Source organism: Folsomia candida, unplaced genomic scaffold (assembly GCF_002217175.1).
Source record: "Folsomia candida strain VU population unplaced genomic scaffold, ASM221717v1 Fcan01_Sc078, whole genome shotgun sequence".
Taxonomy (NCBI): domain Eukaryota; kingdom Metazoa; phylum Arthropoda; class Collembola; order Entomobryomorpha; family Isotomidae; genus Folsomia; species Folsomia candida.
In genome coordinates this window covers 45,975-64,457 of record NW_019091270.1, presented here as the reverse complement: position 1 = coordinate 64,457, position 18,483 = coordinate 45,975, and the positions used below count along the sequence as shown (strand labels likewise).

Genomic DNA, 18,483 nt, shown 5'->3' with positions numbered 1-18,483 from the left:
GTTCTTGCTGAATTAATTAATTGGAAATACTGAGACACATAAAGACGTCTGAATGCAAGAGGTCAAACCTTCCCGTTTGGTCACACCCGGCGTGTCTCCGCCGTCGCAAGACGTGCCACAGCCGCCGGAACGTGGCTTATCGTCGTCATCACCGTCGCCACAACGTGCATGGTTGGAAAAGTTTCTTAAAGAATTAATGTTGTTTGGTATATTGTTGTCTTCAGAACCAGAGGTAATCATTTGGGCCATTTATGAAAGAATTGAGTTGTATTACAAACAAAGACATATCAACATATTAATTATTCTTCTCGAATTATTTTTAGGTGCAATATGTAGCTCTGAGAAACATCAATTTGATTGTGCAAAAGCGACCCGCTTGCTGCCAGCAGTTTAACCGAAATGACTCGAGATTAGTGGGACATTTAGTCGTAGATACTTTAAATATAATTAATTTTATACATATCTGGAGATTGTAAAAAGAAAAAGATTTTCACTCATTTCGTACGTTTATTTCAGAAATAGTAAAATATATATGGACATGACATTCACAAACCGAGCAATACAAGGAATGTCTGGATTTGCAGTTAAATTCAATAAAAATAGTTTTGGGCTACTTCCAAATCAATCCTGTGGGGCGCCTTTGCCCGTTAATACTACTGGTCCTGTATGCATCATTCATAACTTCATTCAGACTTTCCATAATCCTTTCTGGCTGAACTTTTACCCTCGGTGGACGAAGTTTCTGTTGCAGTTGGCGAATCCTTTTTTTGTTGTCCGTGGTTGAACTTGGACTGGTTTCAGGTGACGAAATGTTGGATTGAGGTCGAGGACTAGATACGGATGACGATGGGGAGCAAGGCGACTCGAAGCTTCCACTAATTTCCGGCTGCGACACGTCCAACGACGGCGGTGACACGGCAATTGATGTTACTTCTTTTGGTAAAATAGGGATGAATTTAATACTGGGACTAGGTCGGATAATTTCACTGGGTGTAGAAACTGTTAATAATTGCTCCTGCGACACAAAAAATCTTGATGGAAGGGCGGATGGTTTTAGTCTTCTTAGAATTGTTAAACTGATCATCCTTAAAATGTAGGTCGCAAATCATGGAGACGGGGGGAACATTTTGACAATCGAGATCCAAATACTCACACCACTTCTTGAATCGAAGCGATAGAAAATATTGCAACTTAATATTCTTTATTAGAATGCCAAAATTATTTTCCATTTAATTTATTAACACGCCTGACCTGTCTGGCTGGGATGGAAATTGATAAAACTGAGCTTCCGGATTTTTATGTTTTGTTTTAGCACACCTTGGATATTTACAACAGGTTATTTTCAGTGTCCTTGGTGGTGGTGACCCCCACGGCTGGGTCACTTCATTTGAAGGCAGGGACACGTGGAGGCTGGAAAATATTAACCCAATGTATTTAATGTCTTAATTTAAAAAAATTGCTCAAGTAATGTTTACAGTACGTGTGCATGTGTATTATATAATTTAATGTGCAAATAGATATGTGTACTTACCATGTACTGCCGAGGGGTACACTGTTTAATTGCAAGTAACTTTTTTAAATAATTAATTGAAGAAATTTAAGCTGGCTAAAAATCGATCGGACTGGAACTGTATTTTTCTTTGCCACACAAAGGAAACCATGTGGTGGTGATTGAATTGCATCAGCTTTTTCTCATGCTGAAACTGCACACAGTTATTTGGCCGATCTGTTAAAGCCGCCCATTTGCAGGAAGAACAAAATAATATTAAGCTCCGCTGGTTGGCTGCTGAGCTCTTCCATAAGCTTCACTCCAATACATTGCATGAGTCATTCCTCTTCCCCTAGTTTATTTCATATTCCATGCAATCACCCCAAAGCCCTCCGTGGCGCTCAACTACGCCTTGTTGTTTATATACCAACCTCACATCCATCGGGAATTAACGTCAAACATCACTGAATACTTTGAATTCATATTCACTCATCACTGGACGACGAAATTTCCATTCACAGGACTGGGTGATTGATTACAAAGTCAAAAAATTTTTAACATTTCACATTGTGCTAAAACCATTATACTGAGGTTGTCAGCTGAAAGGCGCTCACCCGTAGTGATCATTGATTTTGGATAACACATTTCCGTTTTACCGTTTGGCTACATTTTTTTTAGTTTGGTTAAAGGCTTACATTACAACATTACGATTAAATCCACCGTCATCATGTCTCACAAACAGGTAAAAATAAAATTTAATCCAAAGAAAAATAACGAATGTGTTTTATTTGGGAATAAATAATTATCAGACTCGCGTATTTTTTTAGAGGTTTAGAATGAATGATTTTTAGTCGCTTGAAAGTTGTTTTTAACAAGTTTTAAATGTCATCAAGAAGATAACGTGTTGAAAAAAAATTATTTGAAAAAAAATATTTAAAAAATATTTAAAAAGAAGATACGGCAAAAATTAAGATTTAATAGGTACAACTTTTAAAGACTGGTTGATTCCAGGCTGCTTCCACTGCAACCCCAACTGTCAACTGGAAAGAGACTAAAGTAATTTTGCAAGAGCCAAAGTCACCCGATCCCTCACCTCCTTCTGCGTAAGACATTGTTTATCAATGTTTTCGATTGTGATTCACCACATTGATTTTACTTTTTGATCTTTATTATATTGCAGTCTGCCAGGCCTAATAAAAATTGATCAACTGGTGAGGCAACTTTGTTGAAATTGGTGCGATTTACTATAATGCAAGTAACAATTTATATTTAACCAACAGGTAATGAGAGAAATCTGCAAATATCTAACAATATCAGACATTAAATCATTGCGAACAGTGGACAAGGTTTGGAACCACGTATCAACTTTGGAATTGACAAGAAGAGCAGCCCTCAGGTTGAATATTCGGTGTGGCAAAAACGAGATCACATTGATGAGGCTGGCAAGATTAGAAGAAGAATTTCATCGGCTGGCCAATATCCAAACCGTGCACGTCAAGCTGATCTGGGATGCAGACTTTGAAATATATGGACGCCATGTTGTAGGACCCTACTTTAATCAAGTTTGTAATTCGCTCAAAAATTCATTTCTCAAACCAAGACGACTCTATCTCGATTTTGCGATCAAAGTGCCACAAGACATGGAGTTTGTCAAGATTATTTTGAAAAAGTTTTCACCAGACTTGGAAGAAATCCATCTAATCTTTAATTCGATTGGGGAAGGAAAGCGTACCGTCAAAGGCTTGTTTTTTCTCGACACCGACATTGGATTTCCTAAATTGACAAAATTGTATATCCCTAAACTACTCGACAGCCAGGTAGATATGGACATTGGAGAAAGGTTTCTGAGGTCAATCTTTATCGGTTCTCCTCAAATCAAAGAAATCAAGGTTGGAGATTTGGGATCACGGTTTTCCGATAAATGTAGTGTCCTGGAAGCTCTTAAGAATTCAGATGGATCCAGAAATCAGCTTCTCCCAAATCTGACTGCACTTGATTTGGATTCTGGTAACCGGTTTTTGAAGGAGTTTCCACAGAATTTCACCAGATTAGCAGTAAATCATTGTGACTCGTACGAACTCATCACCAAAAATGCCCAAACACTTGAATCATTGGTTGTATACGAATACTTTGACGAAGACCAACGCATTATTAGGCCTATCCCATCTTGTCCAGTGTTGAAGGAGCTTGAAGTAAACATGGCAGAAGTGGTCCCAACTTTTGTTGTTGAAGGTCCAGTGGAATTAGGAGTGAACTATGCAGAAAAATTTTCCACCCTAACCACTCTTCGAATCAAGGCGACGCATAATTTAGAATTGGCCATCCATATATTCTTTAACCCCAGTGGAAATCAAACCTGCCCTACCCTCAATATCCTGGAAGTCCCTATTTCAATAATGACCATACCTCCTTTTGGTAATTTGTTATTATAATTAATGGATAGATGCATGGATAGTACAAAACTTGAATATTTTTTGTTTACAAATTATAGTTGATGTCGAACAGTATAGAGAGGAGCGGGAAGTGTACACAAACGGAAATGAAGAAGAAAAAACGTCGACCTGGATGGATAAACTTGGCAAAATATTTACCAACGCAAAAATCTACCTCCGGAGGGAATGAACAAACTGGTTTTGACGTTCAACACTGGTCAGCGTCATCATCTTATTTATTTATCTCGTTGTAATAGTTGTCATTATTACATTAGCCTAACAATACTAGTTTTATTTGTTGCTCTGTATTCGATATATATAGGATTGCTTACAATCGTATATATAGGATTGCTTACAATCGTACAATCGTATCGGGCCACCAAGAAGGAGAGGTTGGCTTACAAAAAAAATGTTGTATATAATTCGGTGCTGGTTAGGTTCTTGACTATTATTCCCTCTTGTTATTTTTTTGCTGCATTGATACGATATCGAAACAATAAACCGTTCAAATAAAGATTTTCAAGCATTTCATACAGAATTTTATTATTACCCTGTAAAAATATAATAATAAGAAAGTGTATAGTTAGTTTATTTTTTAACTAGCGTACAAGTCCGTCTCCCGCCGGGCGAGAGATGATTAGATTATCAAAATTTCACCAGTTAAATATTTTGGATATATTTATTTTTAAAAAACAATTTGACGCGAACGGAAGTGAAAGCAATTTGCAACACAAGTTAAAGTGGACAATTAAATGTCACCCACTTGGCTCTGTCACCTCTACCATCCCAGTCTGCCAGTGGCAATGGTAGTGCCACTGGCAGTTTATCTGGCACCCCACTTGGATCTGCCATCTCTGCCAGCCTAGTCTGCCATTGGCAACCACACCCAAACGACAATCCATTAAATAACTACTCCCAGATAACCACCGCGAGGCAGCCACACCCTGACAACCACCACCAGATAACCATCATCAGATAGCCCCCAAGATAACCAAAATCAGATAATTACTCACAACATAACCGCTACCAGGCCGCCACACCCCGATAACCCCTTTCGATCTTGTTTAGTGCAAACATGTGCACACTAAACAAATACAGTTTATATGACACCAAAATCTTGTTTAGTGCAAACATGTGCACACTAAACAAACAGTTTATGATATGACACCACAAACATGTGCACACTGCACGGAACTGTTAGTGCAGTGGTATGCACTGCACTGGCTGTTATCTGAGAGTGGTTATCATGGGTGCTTATCTGGGGGTTGTCTGATGTTGATTATATGGGAGTGGTTGTCTGATCGAGGTTATCTTGTGTGGTTGTTTGGGAGCGGTTGTAAGTGAAAAATAATTTTGCCTCAAATTAAAAAGTTTTGAATTTTCGCGCCATTCGAAACTTTACTTTCACCACTTTCACTTTCGTCGAGGACGAATTCCTTGGACAGACATTTCCAGCTTATAATATAGATATAGAATATAGATCATAAATTTTCCATGCGTCGCAAATTAATTTCATTTCCATCGACGCCAGAGGTTCAAATAAAAAAAATAAATTGTGTGGAAAAATTCTCGCCCGGTGAAGACGGGCTTAATACTGGTGTAGGGAATGACGGAAAAGTTTAAACTTAATCACTTTAGAGGTTTTGATTATAAAAAAATTATCAAGTGGAATAGGTTTGTGTTGTCAATATAAGAGACTAGCATATAAGCCCGTCTCCCGCTGGGCGAGAGTTGATTTTTAAAATTCCACCAATGAAAAATTTTGAAGAGATTTATTAACTGACACCCTTTAAAGTCAACGGAAGTGAAAGAAATTTAGAATTGATGCTTTAGCGGCAAATTACAAAATTGAAAAAATCTCACAAAATCCCCATTTGTGCGGAGTTTTGAATAATATAATGTATGAATGCGTTTTCAGTTCGAAAATCACAAGAAACTTTTATTTATTGATTGAATTAATTCATCAAACCTTTATAAAATGAACAAAGAATAAACATTTAAACCAATGCTTTTATTATTAACAACACTTCTTGTAAACACCTTCTATAATCTCTAACTTTGGGAGCTGCAGGAGGTACACATTAAATTCACTTTACCACAGTAATGCTCAGCAATTGAAATCTCGTCCAAGGTGTCCAGGGATGATGGGTCAGCATACTCTTGACTTACTCGATCCTGTCTCGGCCGGTCAGCAATTTTTGTCTTTCTTGCAGCTTCTTCCTCTTCAGTCTGTTCTGCAGCTCGGTTTTGTTGAGCAATCTCCATGTCTTCAAGTAAATAAACACAATGAATGTAATATTAATTACTTAATAACAGGATGAAATTGTTGATCTCGTACAATTAGAAGTTTTTCCGTCAGCAGAGATGATTTCAATATCCGAAGTAGAAGTTTCCTGGGCAGCTACCATCTCGATATCTGTAATCAATGTACACTACGCTACTTTAATTAATTGCATAATGCAAGCTATAAACAAAATATTTCAACACTTCTTTACTATTGCCAATATCCAATTGGCTAGCTGCAGGAATCACCTTACGATTTGCCTCTTCTTTTTTACGGGATTTTCGCAGTCGGTCTGCTGCTCTTTGTTTTTCCCTATTTTCAACCGATAGCGATGCTCTGTACTTGCGCATCCGAGATGCAGAAGTTGAAGGTATAGACTTCATTGTTGAACAAAGAGTAGTAAAAACAATTCGTAGTTCGCGTTCGGAATGAATTAAATGCATCTCGTTGTGAATTGTGGGTACTTGGTCTGGGTATATATCAACCCCGGGGCGACGTGGGCGACATTGGGGGATGCAAACAAAATACATCTCGGGGTGAAATGAGTCCCAGGTCCCAATGTATTGCACATGCACATGCACAGTATGTGCATTGTGCCCTTGTTTGCACTAAACGAGATCGACATGTCATGTCATAAACTGTTTGTTTAGTGTGCACATGTTTGCACTAAACAAGATTGGAGTGTCCAGTCTTGAACTGTTTGTTTAGTGTGCACATGTTTGCACTAAACAAGATTGGAGTGTCGAGTCTTGAACTGTTTGTTTAGTGTGCACATGTTTGCACTAAACAAGATTGGAGTGTCGAGTCTTGAACTGTTTGTTTAGTGTGCACATGTTTGCACTAAACAAGATTGGAGTGTCCAGTCTTGAACTGTTTGTTTAGTGTGCACATGTTTGCACTAAACAAGATTGGAGTGTCGAGTCTTGAACTGTTTGTTTAGTGTGCACATGTTTGCACTAAACAAGATTGAAGTGTCGAGTCTTGAACTGTTTGTTTAGTGTGCACATGTTTGCACTAAACAAGATTGGAGTGTCCAGTCTTGAACTGTTTGTTTAGTGTGCACATGTTTGCACTAAACAAGATTGGAGTGTCGAGTCTTGAACTGTTTGTTTAGTGTGCACATGTTTGCACTAAACAAGATTGAAGTGTCGAGTCTTGAACTGTTTGTTTAGTGTGCACATGTTTGCACTAAACAAGATTGGAGTGTCCAGTCTTGAACTGTTTGTTTAGTGTGCACATGTTTGCACTAAACAAGATTGGAGTGTCGAGTCTTGAACTGTTTGTTTAGTGTGCACATGTTTGCACTAAACAAGATTGAAGTGTCGAGTCTTGAACTGTTTGTTTAGTGTGCACATGTTTGCACTAAACAAGATTGAAGTGTCGAGTCTTGAACTGTTTGTTTAGTGTGCACATGTTTGCACTAAACAAGATTGAAGTGCGAGTCTTGAACTGTTTGTTTAGTGTGCACATGTTTGCACTAAACAAGATTGAAGTGTCGAGTCTTGAACTGTTTGTTTAGTGTGCACATGTTTGCACTAAACAAGATTGGAGTGTCGAGTCTTGAACTGTTTGTTTAGTGTGCACATGTTTGCACTAAACAAGATTGAAGTGTCGAGTCTTGAACTGTTTGTTTAGTGTGCACATGTTTGCACTAAACAAGATTGAAGTGTCGAGTCTTGAACTGTTTGTTTAGTGTGCACATGTTTGCACTAAACAAGATTGAAGTGCGAGTCTTGAACTGTTTGTTTAGTGTGCACATGTTTGCACTAAACAAGATTGAAGTGTCGAGTCTTGAACTGTTTGTTTAGTGTGCACATGTTTGCACTAAACAAGATTGGAGTGTCGAGTCTTGAACTGTTTGTTTAGTGTGCACATGTTTGCACTAAACAAGATTGAAGTGTCGAGTCTTGAACTGTTTGTTTAGTGTGCACATGTTTGCACTAAACAAGATTGAAGTGTCGAGTCTTGAACTGTTTGTTTAGTGTGCACATGTTTGCACTAAACAAGATTGAAGTGCGAGTCTTGAACTGTTTGTTTAGTGTGCACATGTTTGCACTAAACAAGATCGTCGTGTCATAGCATAAACTGTTCGTTTAGTGTGCACATGTTTGCACTGCACTGTAGAATAGTGTCGATGTTGATATCTTGGGTGATTATCTAGGGGTTGTCAGATAGTGATTATCTGGGTGTGGTTGCCAGACGGTGATTATCTATGTGTGGTGTGATGGTGATTATGTGTGAGTGGTTGTCTGATCGAGATTATCTTGTGTGGTTATAAGTGAAAAAATAATTTGGTTTTAAATTAATATTTTTGAACGCCGTTCAAAACTTTACTTTCTCCATTTTCACTTCCGTTCCGGAAAATAACTGTGAAAAATTTGAATGAGAAGTCTTAAAATGTGTTGAGAATTAATTAAAAAACATTAAATCGTGTAATGATTTACTGCTCGTTTTTATTAAATGAATTGAAAGGGGTAGACTATACAGACCAGAATCAATAAAAATTTACAAACTGGCCAATCTAATGAATTCAACAAATCAATCTTTAGGCAATTGGTAATAATAATAACAATAATAATAATAATAAACCTAAAAATTAGACTTTCATCAAGAGTTACAAGAACATTCTCTAGTCTGTATCCTCATCTGAATTAATGGACATTGTTTCATCGTCAATTGTTTCGTCGCAATCTGACCCGTCATCATCATCCCCACTAGCGGATTCACTGGTCGAGTAATCGGATTCTGACGTTTCCGGGTTAAAGTTGACAGCTTCATCATCCTCCGCCTCGTCGTCGCCATCTTCATCCTCATCATCATCATTTGGGGTGTCTTGAGAGAGGTAGGGTTGCTCCTCGTCATGCCGGACCCTGTTTGCCAGAGCCTCTTGCAATGCGTCAACCGCGTTGGTTGGAATCAATACTCCCACTTGGTTTATGGGATCAGATTTTCCGTCATCCCGTTTCCTAAAGACGGTCATAAAGATGGATTGAGGACACGCACTAAGGACAGTGGTGAGCTCATGCCATGCGGAAATGACATCTCCCACAATGACATGTCGAATAGCGCATCGAACTCCACCCTCACATTTGGACGAACAAAGGGGGGACTCGATGTCAAGCATTTTGTGGTGGCAAGTGTTTAGCTTTGCAGTCATTGACAAGATCCTATTCCACCATGTTTTCGCCTCAACGGGACAGTCCAGCTTTTTCCAATTGAATCGTTGAATATGGTCAGCATCAACTAGACGATGCTCAACATTATAAGGAGTATACAATCGAAGCTTTGTCGAGTTTTTCCTGTGTTTTATTGCACAAATAATTTGATTTTCTCCCTTGATGTAGTAGTCGACACTAGCACTAGGAGAGTCATTAACAACGAGTTGTAACTTATTCCATGGGAGTCCCCTATCTACAAGTATGGTCCAGAGGCTGACTTGACCACTTCTTAGCGGGTAGATTACATCATACTTGGGGTTGCTTTTTAGTTTACACAAGAAGCTAACAAGTTTCAAACCATGGTCAAATTGACCAATCTCTTTTGCATGATCCAACTCGGTCTGGGCGGCGCAGGTGAATAAGGCGTGAAAGTACTTTTGAGTGTCAATCTTCATTCCAAGCACACGGTTGTATACTTTTGCCAAGGTTTTTGAGTTTCTCCCGACCGTTGGTTTCCCCAAACCACCACCATCATTCTCGCCGTCCCCCTTGGTCACAAGTCCTGTTGCGTAAGCATCCTGTGCATATTCAACCATGTCGTGGCGCTCTATCCGTGCCACAAACTCACTTATCACCTTACGGCACGCCAGATTTGATACTTTTGCATCGATGGAGAGACAAGTGTCCAAGTCAATCCCCTCGCCCGCGTACCGATCTCCACTTGATATCGCAGCTTGTTTGGCCAGACGCTCCACGATGCTCACGACAAAGGGCAACTGTCCGGGAACATTTGTGGTTAGGATCTTGTAACTTGGAGGATATTTCTCTCCGCTTCGATGGGTCCGCTCGAATCCCTGAGTAGTTCTCTCTGCCGACCATGGGAGCTCTGCACAAATGTGAAGCCTTTTCTTTGGGGTGAGATTTGCTTCAGTCACCTGGGCGTGGAGGTTGATGCCAGTTGAGCCCTTGTCAGACAGGATGATCACATTACACTCTTGATTCTGGAATCTCTTTTGTTGTTTGATACAATCGATTTTCCTACTAACAATTTCCCCATCTACAACTCGATTCGTTCGACCCGTTATTTCGGCTACATTTTCCTCTCCTCCAAACATTTCAAATAGGTAATCAATTGGTGTAGTGGGCAAACGAGCCTCCAGAGCTTGATACATGGAGATTAGGGATCTGATTTGGTCCTCACTAACTGTGAACCCCTTTTTAATTTGCACGTCAGCCCCACACATAGTTAGAACATGCTCCCAGTCGTGGTCATTTCTTCTTGCCTCAAGACTATGATCATCCACCTGCCCTTGGTCAGACTCGTGTACGAATGATCCTTCTTCTTCTTCTTCTTCAGGCGATGACGACTGTCTACTGCTGCTGCTGCTGCTGCTGCTTCGGCAGTCTGGGAAATCCAAGCGAGGAATCTTGGTTTGAGGGCCCGTACTAGTAGTAGTTTCATGATGGTGTAATAAGTCTTGAGCGCATTGCAACTCTCCTCCTGTATCTGCTGTTGTAGTGCTGGTGGTGGTGGTGATGGGTGAGGCGATAATGGAGGATGATGAATCATCATCTTGGCTGAATGGTGCACCCTTGAGACTTGGTAGGAAACGCAACCCAACGAGACCAAGTGCATCATTTAATCTTGTCCGCGTCATAGAGGGAGGTAGCTTCGAGTCCACACATGCATAGTCTCTCAAGAGGGCCTTTTGACCCGTAAAGGCAAGAGTAATGATATAGGCCCAATCCTCTTGCGGGTAGGCTTTAGTTATTTCTTCCAATGAGGGTAAACTGAAGCTTAGTAGCAAGGCAGAAAAGAAACTCTGATGAGTTCCCCAGTAGCTTCCATCATTTTTGCGAGCGAGTTTTTTTGATGCTGAATCCATGTTTGGTTGCCTGTTGTCCTTCATGACGGCAAGGATGGCTTGCCACTAAAAATAAAGTTTAAATTTTACAAAAGTCTAATAGATGCTGGTAGTGATTTTAATTAAATATCAAATAGCCATACCATCTCGACACAGTCGTTGTACAGTAGTTTGTCCTGGTCTGTAATGTCTCGAATAATCACCTTCCAGTCCAGCACCGGTGGTAAAGGTCTTGCAATGAACCGGCCCCGCGACTTGAGATAAATCATGAGAAACTCAGTGACGGATACTCCACACGACTTGACAACTATTTTATTAAACTCGGACATTGGGTTGAAGAGACATCCCTCTCCCCACAGCGACAACCTCGACATGTACTTCTAATGACAAGGCTCTGTCCCAACGGTTGCGGATGCGTACAAAATTTTTGCCCGTGGGTAGCGAATTTGCATGTTGGCAACGTTTCTGCCCGTTACGGACCCTTTCCTTCGACGACCATTAACCATGGTTGTCCTCCCAGTGTCGTATCCTTTGGCCAAATGACATTCGTCGAGTATGATCTATAGCATTGAACAAATGAATCTTGTTTTACATTTTTTTTTTCTTTCAAGTATTCTGATTATAGTTTGACCACTCACAAGTCCATCAAAATCATTGTCTACCAGAAAGTCATCAATGTCGGGGTTGGCCATTGAGGAATAGGTTGCAAATAGTATACCCCCGTCAGCATCATTAAACTCGACCCCATCCTGACTGTCCTCCTCCTCCTCCTCCTCCTGTTCCTCCTCTTCTTCTTCCGTATCATCATCATTTTCGTCATGATTATCATCTGAATTGCCAATCTGGAACTCTAGGATTTTTCCTTTTACACGTACATAAAGCGTGGTGCGAGTCCCGATAAGCTTGGCTATAAAGTCCAATTCCTGGATTGCCCCGTAGGATAACTCGGACGAAGTTGAGAGCCAAACAGCCTTTTTGACTTTCATGCCAACGTAAAGCTCCCAGAACAATGCAGCAATCTCGCGAGTTTTTCCAACCCCTGTTCCATCACCTGTTTGTAGTTTATGACAAATAAAGATGAAAAGTGGTGTGGATTTTTTTGTCATAATCTTCCAATTAGTGAAAATTACCCAATAAAAATCCCGGCTGAAAACCATTCACCATTGGTTCGCTCATCCGCTGACAGCACCGTATAAGGAACTCGACCAGTGGACCAGATAATGGAGCATTGCCGCCAAGAGTTTCCAGCTGCTTCGTAAGATCTCCCGTCGTCGACAAAATTCTTGGAGAATAGGTCATCTCCGGGCCCTTAATATATGATAGAGAGGTTGATTCCGTTAATCCCCCCGCATGTGGTGTATCCCATTCCTTGGGAACTGCAAAGCGAAAAAATTCCATTAGTATATGTAGCACCCGACTATTTATTATATTGCCCACAAAATAAAACTGCTCACCTCCCTTACAAATATACTTTTTAAACCGCGGCACGTCAATTTGGCGAATGGCCATGCTGATTCAAAGATTAAAGTCTGGCTGATTGAGCATGTGGTAAATTTTCATGTACTTGATCCTCGTCCTCGCTCCCTTAGTACCTTAACTCTGGGGCGTAGATGGGCGCAACGGGGCGCTTGAAACTCTTTCCTGAGCTGGTTCTGGTTCTAATCTACTGCGGCACGGGGCGTAACATAAATATCCATTAACCATTCCCCTACATTACTCCCGAGGTACATTACCTTTGAAGCGTTCCGTAATGGAGCGCCTGATAAATTATCCTGTACCGATACGTGGTATTCCTCATTGATCAAATCAATGCAGCAAGAGAACGACCAGGATCATTGTACCATTGTGTAATCTTGTTTAGTGCAAACATGTGCACACTAAACAAACAGTTCACGACTCGACACGCCAATCTTGTTTAGTGCAAACATGTGCACACTAAACAAACAGTTCACGACTCGACACGCCAATCTTGTTTAGTGCAAACATGTGCACACTAAACAAACAGTTCACGACTCGACACGCCAATCTTGTTTAGTGCAAACATGTGCACACTAAACAAACAGTTCACGACTCGACACGCCAATCTTGTTTAGTGCAAACATGTGCACACTAAACAAACAGTTCACGACTCGACACGCCAATCTTGTTTAGTGCAAACATGTGCACACTAAACAAACAGTTCACGACTCGACACGCCAATCTTGTTTAGTGCAAACATGTGCACACTAAACAAACAGTTCACGACTCGACACGCCAATCTTGTTTAGTGCAAACATGTGCACACTAAACAAACAGTTTGAGACATGACTCGACGATCATGTTTAGTGCAAACATGTGCACACTAAACAAACAGTTTGAGACATGACTCGACGATCATGTTTAGTGCAAACATGTGCACACTAAACAAACAGTTTGAGACATGACTCGACGATCATGTTTAGTGCAAACATGTGCACACTAAACAAACAGCTCACGACTCGAAACGTCAATCTTGTTTAGTGCAAACATGTGCACACTAAACACAAACAGTTGATGAGATGCCCAAAAATCTTGTTTAGTGCAACCATGTGCTCACTGCACAAACATTGCCTGCGGAGGGGTTCATCGGCGGTAGAAGTTTGGTTCAAATCTGAGCTAACTACAAAGTTCAACTCACACCCCGTTGCCACTATTCATACATGGCGATCCGCGAACGCTCAGGATTCCGCACATGATGTACTTTGTTAAACTAGCTGCTCCACCTCGCTCAAAGTCACCCCTAGTCGCCCCGATGTTGATATAGTCAGTCACCAAGTATAGCCTACTCGTCTCATGTCATCCTTACTTATCGTTGCCCTAAATCTCCCCGGTGTTTGTAAACCTGTCAGCAGATTGGCTGGATACAAAGCTCTCATCACGAGCGTTGGCAAGTGTTTTTTTGAAATTGATAAAGTTCATCTAGGTTAGTGTACCAATAAATTGTGATAACATCTATATTATAAGCTGGAAATGTCTGTCCAAGGAATTTGTCCTCAACGGAAGTGAAAGTGGAGAAAGTCAAATTTCGAATGGCGCGAAAATTCAAAAATTTTAATTTAAAACAAAATTATTTTTGGCTTATAACCACCCCCAAATAACCACACGAGATAACCTCGACAGACAACCACTCACATATAATCAACATCAGACAACCACCCCAGAACCCAATCCTCTGGTAAAGCATCAACACTGGCAAAAAGAATTTCGGGATCATTGTCAGCAAAAGTGGTGGTGGTGGTGGAAACCTAAATTAGAGTTGTTTTAGGTTTTGTTGGTTAGATTGGCACGCAAAAAAAATGATTAAGGGCTAAATAATATTGTAAATCTAAACAATAAAATGTAAAAAGAAATATAAACTCACTAGCTTATAAGCCCGTCTCCCGTCGGGCGAGCGAGAATTATAAGCTGCAAATGTCTGCCGGCAACGAAATAAAAGCAAATGTTCCGCAACGGAAGTGAAAGTAAAGACAGTCAAGTTTCTGACAACCACTCGAAGATAAGCAACCCCCTCTAATCCCCAAGATAACCACCATCAGACAACCACTCCGAGATAACCCCCCCCCAAAAAAAAAAAAAAAGATTACTACCATCAGGCAACCATTCCCAGATAACCACCATCAGATAACTCCCATCAGACAACCACTCGCAGATAACCACCATCAGACAATCACTCAGAGATAAGCCCCCCAAAGATAACTACCATCAGACAACCATAAACAGTTTATGACATGACACGGCAATCTTGTGCAGTGCAAACATGTGCACACTGCAGGAAACTGTTGGTGCAGCGGTATCGGTATGCACTGCACTGGCTGTCATCTGAGAGTGGTTATCATGGATTATCTGCGGGTTTTCAGATAGTGATTATCTGATGGAGATTATCTTGTATTGTTATTTAGTTGTCGTAAATGAACAATAATTTTGTATTAAATTAAAATTTTTGAATTTTCGCGCGCCATTCGAAACTTAACTTTCTCCACTTTCACTTCCGTTGTGGAAAATTACTTTCACTTCCGTTGCAGACAAACATTTCCAGCTTATAATATAGAAGATAGAAGATTAGCAAGGCATTCTTAAATTACTCTTACCAACTGCTCACTCTTTTTTGACAAGAGTTTCAAGTACTCGACACAACTTGATGCAAGTGCGGCTCGTTGCAAATCATTGGTTTTGGTTTCAGAAAACAAAAACCTGAAGGCCGCCAGGTTATAATTTAATGCGTCCATAATTGTTAGTGCGTGAGATACGTGTTCTTGGTCCATCATTTCCGTAAACTCGGGCCGGTGTATAGAGTAAAAAAACTCGCGCTCCCAGTCTTCCCAGTTGGTCAAGTTATCCGTCTTGAGCAGGACTATGCCAAATTGTTTCTGAAACAGTTTGTTTACTTGGGCAAGGGACAAGAGTTTATAAATTGATCTGAGCAATTTGATGCCAATGAAGGGGTTTACTATCCGGAAGGTGGGACGCCCGAATCGCTTCAGATACCGCACAGATTCCTCGTGAAAATTAAATCTGCTGGCCAGATTTGGGACGATATCGTTTAGAAACGTGGTTCTCAACTGCTTGGGCTTTCGAGACGTAATGATCTAAATAAAGGATTAAACGTGTTTTGGTCTCTATATGTGATGCGACTAGTAAAACCTACACCACTAAAGATTTGAGAGGACGTACCTGAGCCTTTAAAACAATTTTATCCCATGTAGAGTCCTCTAACAACTCTGGTCCTAAATCCAACTGCACAATGATACCAAGCATTTTTTCCCACTCCCTGTCCGTCAACCCCCTAAAGCAGGTCATGAGGTCTCTATGCTCCTTTTCAGTCACAGTGTGAGGATGGTAATTGCCGTCCATCGGGCTCGGCAGTTTGCGTGGCTCAAACTCTTGATTTACCCACTTGTCCAATTCAAGATTATTGGCCATGTTGTCATTAGCTTGCTCCTCTAGAGTGCCGTTCATCATGACATCCAAGGTTGTGGGTGACAGGGCTTTATTGATACTAGGAGCACTCGGTGGTTCGAGTCGTTGTTGTTGTTGTTGCTGTTGAAGATCACGATTCACGATAGTGGCTTGTAGGGCGGCGGTGATTGTCATACCCCTCCCTATTGGTTCTCCACGCACGGTAGTCTGAATGTTGCTTCTACTCTTGTCCGGTTGCTGCTGCTGTTGGCGGTTTAGCGGGAGAGGGACAATGGTTGTGGGGTGGTGGATTGCAACATTTCGCTCCGGTTGTATCTGTTTATTTGGATCCAGATTGTTTGACTTGTGCACACGGGTCGTCTTGACAATATGTTTGAACCCAATAACGTCCATGTCCCAGCCGTCCTATAAACAAACCAAAAAAAAACGTACTTTGCAAGTTTCAAGTTTTGGCTAACTGATCAAAATGGAACAACTTACACTGTCCATTAATCGTTTCCAGTTCTGGTCAGTGTCTCGAAAGGTTGGGTCTAGCCTGGCGAATTTCAGGGCATCCGGCTGCTTCTCGCATCCGTCTGATGATGATGACGACGCTGAGGGTAGAGGCCGTGTAAACAACCGATCCTGTGTGGACACCTGTCGGTGGCGGTCGCCTTCGTATGTAGTACAAATTAATCCAAGCTGCTGGGCATCACAATTGTACTGTTGTGTGTTTGTGCAAAAACAGAAAAGAGTCAATCATTGCTTGGTTATATATGTTATAGGTTAGTTATCCAACCTTTCTAGCACATGTTTTAAAAAATTCTCCAATATTATCCACCCTAGACCACCCTTGAAACTTGGATACGTATTCAAGCGCTTTATCCAGGGGGTCTTCGCAATCATCTAAGCCTTGCTCTCGGTCAGCAAAAGGAATTTCTGGGTCCTCTGATGTTGATTTGCTGTACTCTTCCGTCACATGATTTGTCTCTGGAGCTTTAACTAGTATTGGTCTGACTAATGATTCGGCACCATCCTCGTCTTTGTCATCGTCATCATCGGACAGTGTCACAACTGGTATTTGTTTTTTTTCGCGTCCCGTTAAAATGGCGCACAGTTCACGGAATTGTACTCGGTAGTCAAAACTGCTTCTACCACCCTTTAAAAATTGCCCAAGGGTCAAAAATTTTGCCCATTGTGAAGGATTGCACCTCAGGGCACGAAGCTTTGTCTTGATTTGAGTGATTGTTCTTGCTTCTAACCCCTAATTTATCATTATTACCTTTATTATTATTATTAACCTTAATAATCGTACGTATTATTCTGGATTTCTTTTTCTACCTGAATTTGTGACAATGTGGCAAAATCAATCTTGTTCATTTCTGCATACAAGAGTCCCAATCTAGACAGCTCGTTTGTCAAACTCTGTGTCTCCTTTCTTGTCCATTTCTGTGTTGTGATGTTCCCCCGGCTGAGAGGCCTTGAATCCAAGTTGTGCTGGAGGGGGCTGCTCCCATGATCTAATCTAATTGGTTTAATCGCCTGCGGCGGCGGCGGCGGCGGCGGCGGCGGCGGAGGAGGAGGAGCAGGAGGTAGCTGCTTCCTCGTGGTTAATCCTACTCTCTCCCGCTCGACTCTTGCCGTCAGGATGGATCGTAGAATCAAATACGGTCTGGTTTCATTGTGCTTTACCGACAATAGTTGATCCAATGTCATATATCTGGACCACATTAGAGGGTTCTCCCGCAATGTTGTAATTTTTTTCTTTATTTGGATCGGGGATCGGTTTGACAAAAACTACAAAAATTGAATTAAACAATTGTATCACAATAGTAAAATATATACATGTTTGAGTGCGTTTTACCTTGTTGTTGGCAAAGGGGCCAATGTCAATCTCACCTGTGGGTGCAAAGAGTCGCCCCTGATTGAGCAGCTCCTTTGTCAAAGCCTGTGTCTCGCTAAAACTCCAAATTTGCCTACCCGCCATTTCACCCAACTCTAGTATTCTGTATTATTATCTAGTTCAGTTTTATTATACGTCAATGGTAGTAGCCACCATCCTGATGACACAATCTCATTACCAAATTTAACACTCTTACTCTGTCCAGGTACCGAAAAATGAGGGAATGGACAGAGGTTAAATTTTGTATTGTTCGCATGTGCTGGGACAAGAGGGACATGAATGTAGGGGTGCATAGGGGCGACTACGATGACGACGACGATGGCGACGAGGTGTGATTTTTTTAACTTTGCATTTAGTTTAATTTGCACTTTATTTGATCGTTGGTGTCACATCAGCACACACACAGTTTGGGCAGTGTGCACATGTTTGCACTGAACC

The 18,483-nt window shown here is 41.0% G+C and overlaps 4 protein-coding genes across 4 annotated transcripts; all 4 read right to left on the bottom strand.

Moving 5' to 3' along the window:
- Positions 1-8,834: 8,834 nt before the first annotated feature.
- LOC110862911 (protein strawberry notch homolog 1) lies at positions 8,835-11,626 on the bottom strand. The gene is made up of 2 exons (XM_022112121.2): positions 11,372-11,626; positions 8,835-11,294 (listed from the first exon to the last, which is right to left on the bottom strand). The coding sequence occupies exons 1-2, from the start codon at positions 11,600-11,602 to the stop codon at positions 8,835-8,837; spliced, it is 2,691 nt and encodes an 896-aa protein (XP_021967813.1). The 5' UTR covers positions 11,603-11,626.
- On the bottom strand, positions 11,609-12,854 carry LOC118433722 (protein FORGETTER 1-like). Its single transcript, XM_035845946.1, has 4 exons — positions 12,683-12,854; positions 12,359-12,604; positions 11,867-12,279; positions 11,609-11,788 (listed from the first exon to the last, which is right to left on the bottom strand). The coding sequence occupies exons 1-4, from the start codon at positions 12,735-12,737 to the stop codon at positions 11,609-11,611; spliced, it is 894 nt and encodes a 297-aa protein (XP_035701839.1). The 5' UTR covers positions 12,738-12,854.
- Positions 12,855-15,245: 2,391 nt separating this feature from the next.
- LOC118433724 lies at positions 15,246-16,135 on the bottom strand. Its single transcript, XM_035845949.1, has 2 exons — positions 15,918-16,135; positions 15,246-15,832 (listed from the first exon to the last, which is right to left on the bottom strand). Exons 1-2 carry the CDS (start codon positions 16,095-16,097, stop codon positions 15,320-15,322), a joined length of 693 nt encoding a protein of 230 aa, XP_035701842.1. The 5' UTR covers positions 16,098-16,135; the 3' UTR covers positions 15,246-15,319.
- On the bottom strand, positions 16,133-18,129 carry LOC118433721. The gene is made up of 6 exons (XM_035845945.1): positions 18,007-18,129; positions 17,484-17,939; positions 16,942-17,406; positions 16,644-16,865; positions 16,183-16,568; positions 16,133-16,139 (listed from the first exon to the last, which is right to left on the bottom strand). The coding sequence occupies exons 1-6, from the start codon at positions 18,127-18,129 to the stop codon at positions 16,133-16,135; spliced, it is 1,659 nt and encodes a 552-aa protein (XP_035701838.1).
- Positions 18,130-18,483: the final 354 nt, after the last annotated feature.

Excerpts from the sequence above, each read along its gene's own strand:
- LOC110862911 (XM_022112121.2), bottom strand. The coding sequence starts at position 11,602 with ATGTCGAGGTTGTCGCTGTGGGGAGAGGGATGTCTCTTCAACCCAATG. Across the intron at positions 11,295-11,371 it reads ACAACGACTGTGTCGAGATG|TGGCAAGCCATCCTTGCCGT; the intron begins GTATGGCTATTT and ends CTTTATTTTTAG.
- LOC118433722 (XM_035845946.1), bottom strand. The coding sequence starts at position 12,737 with ATGGCCATTCGCCAAATTGACGTGCCGCGGTTTAAAAAGTATATTTGT. Across the intron at positions 12,280-12,358 it reads TCAGCCGGGATTTTTATTGG|GTGATGGAACAGGGGTTGGA; the intron begins GTAATTTTCACT and ends AACTACAAACAG. Across the intron at positions 11,789-11,866 it reads ACAATGATTTTGATGGACTT|ATCATACTCGACGAATGTCA; the intron begins GTGAGTGGTCAA and ends TCAATGCTATAG.
- LOC118433724 (XM_035845949.1), bottom strand. The coding sequence starts at position 16,097 with ATGGACGGCAATTACCATCCTCACACTGTGACTGAAAAGGAGCATAGA. Across the intron at positions 15,833-15,917 it reads AAATTGTTTTAAAGGCTCAG|ATCATTACGTCTCGAAAGCC; the intron begins GTACGTCCTCTC and ends TCCTTTATTTAG.
- LOC118433721 (XM_035845945.1), bottom strand. The coding sequence starts at position 18,129 with ATGGCGGGTAGGCAAATTTGGAGTTTTAGCGAGACACAGGCTTTGACA. Across the intron at positions 17,940-18,006 it reads GCCCCTTTGCCAACAACAAG|TTTTTGTCAAACCGATCCCC; the intron begins GTAAAACGCACT and ends CAATTTTTGTAG. Across the intron at positions 16,866-16,941 it reads TTAAAACATGTGCTAGAAAG|TACAATTGTGATGCCCAGCA; the intron begins GTTGGATAACTA and ends AACACACAACAG.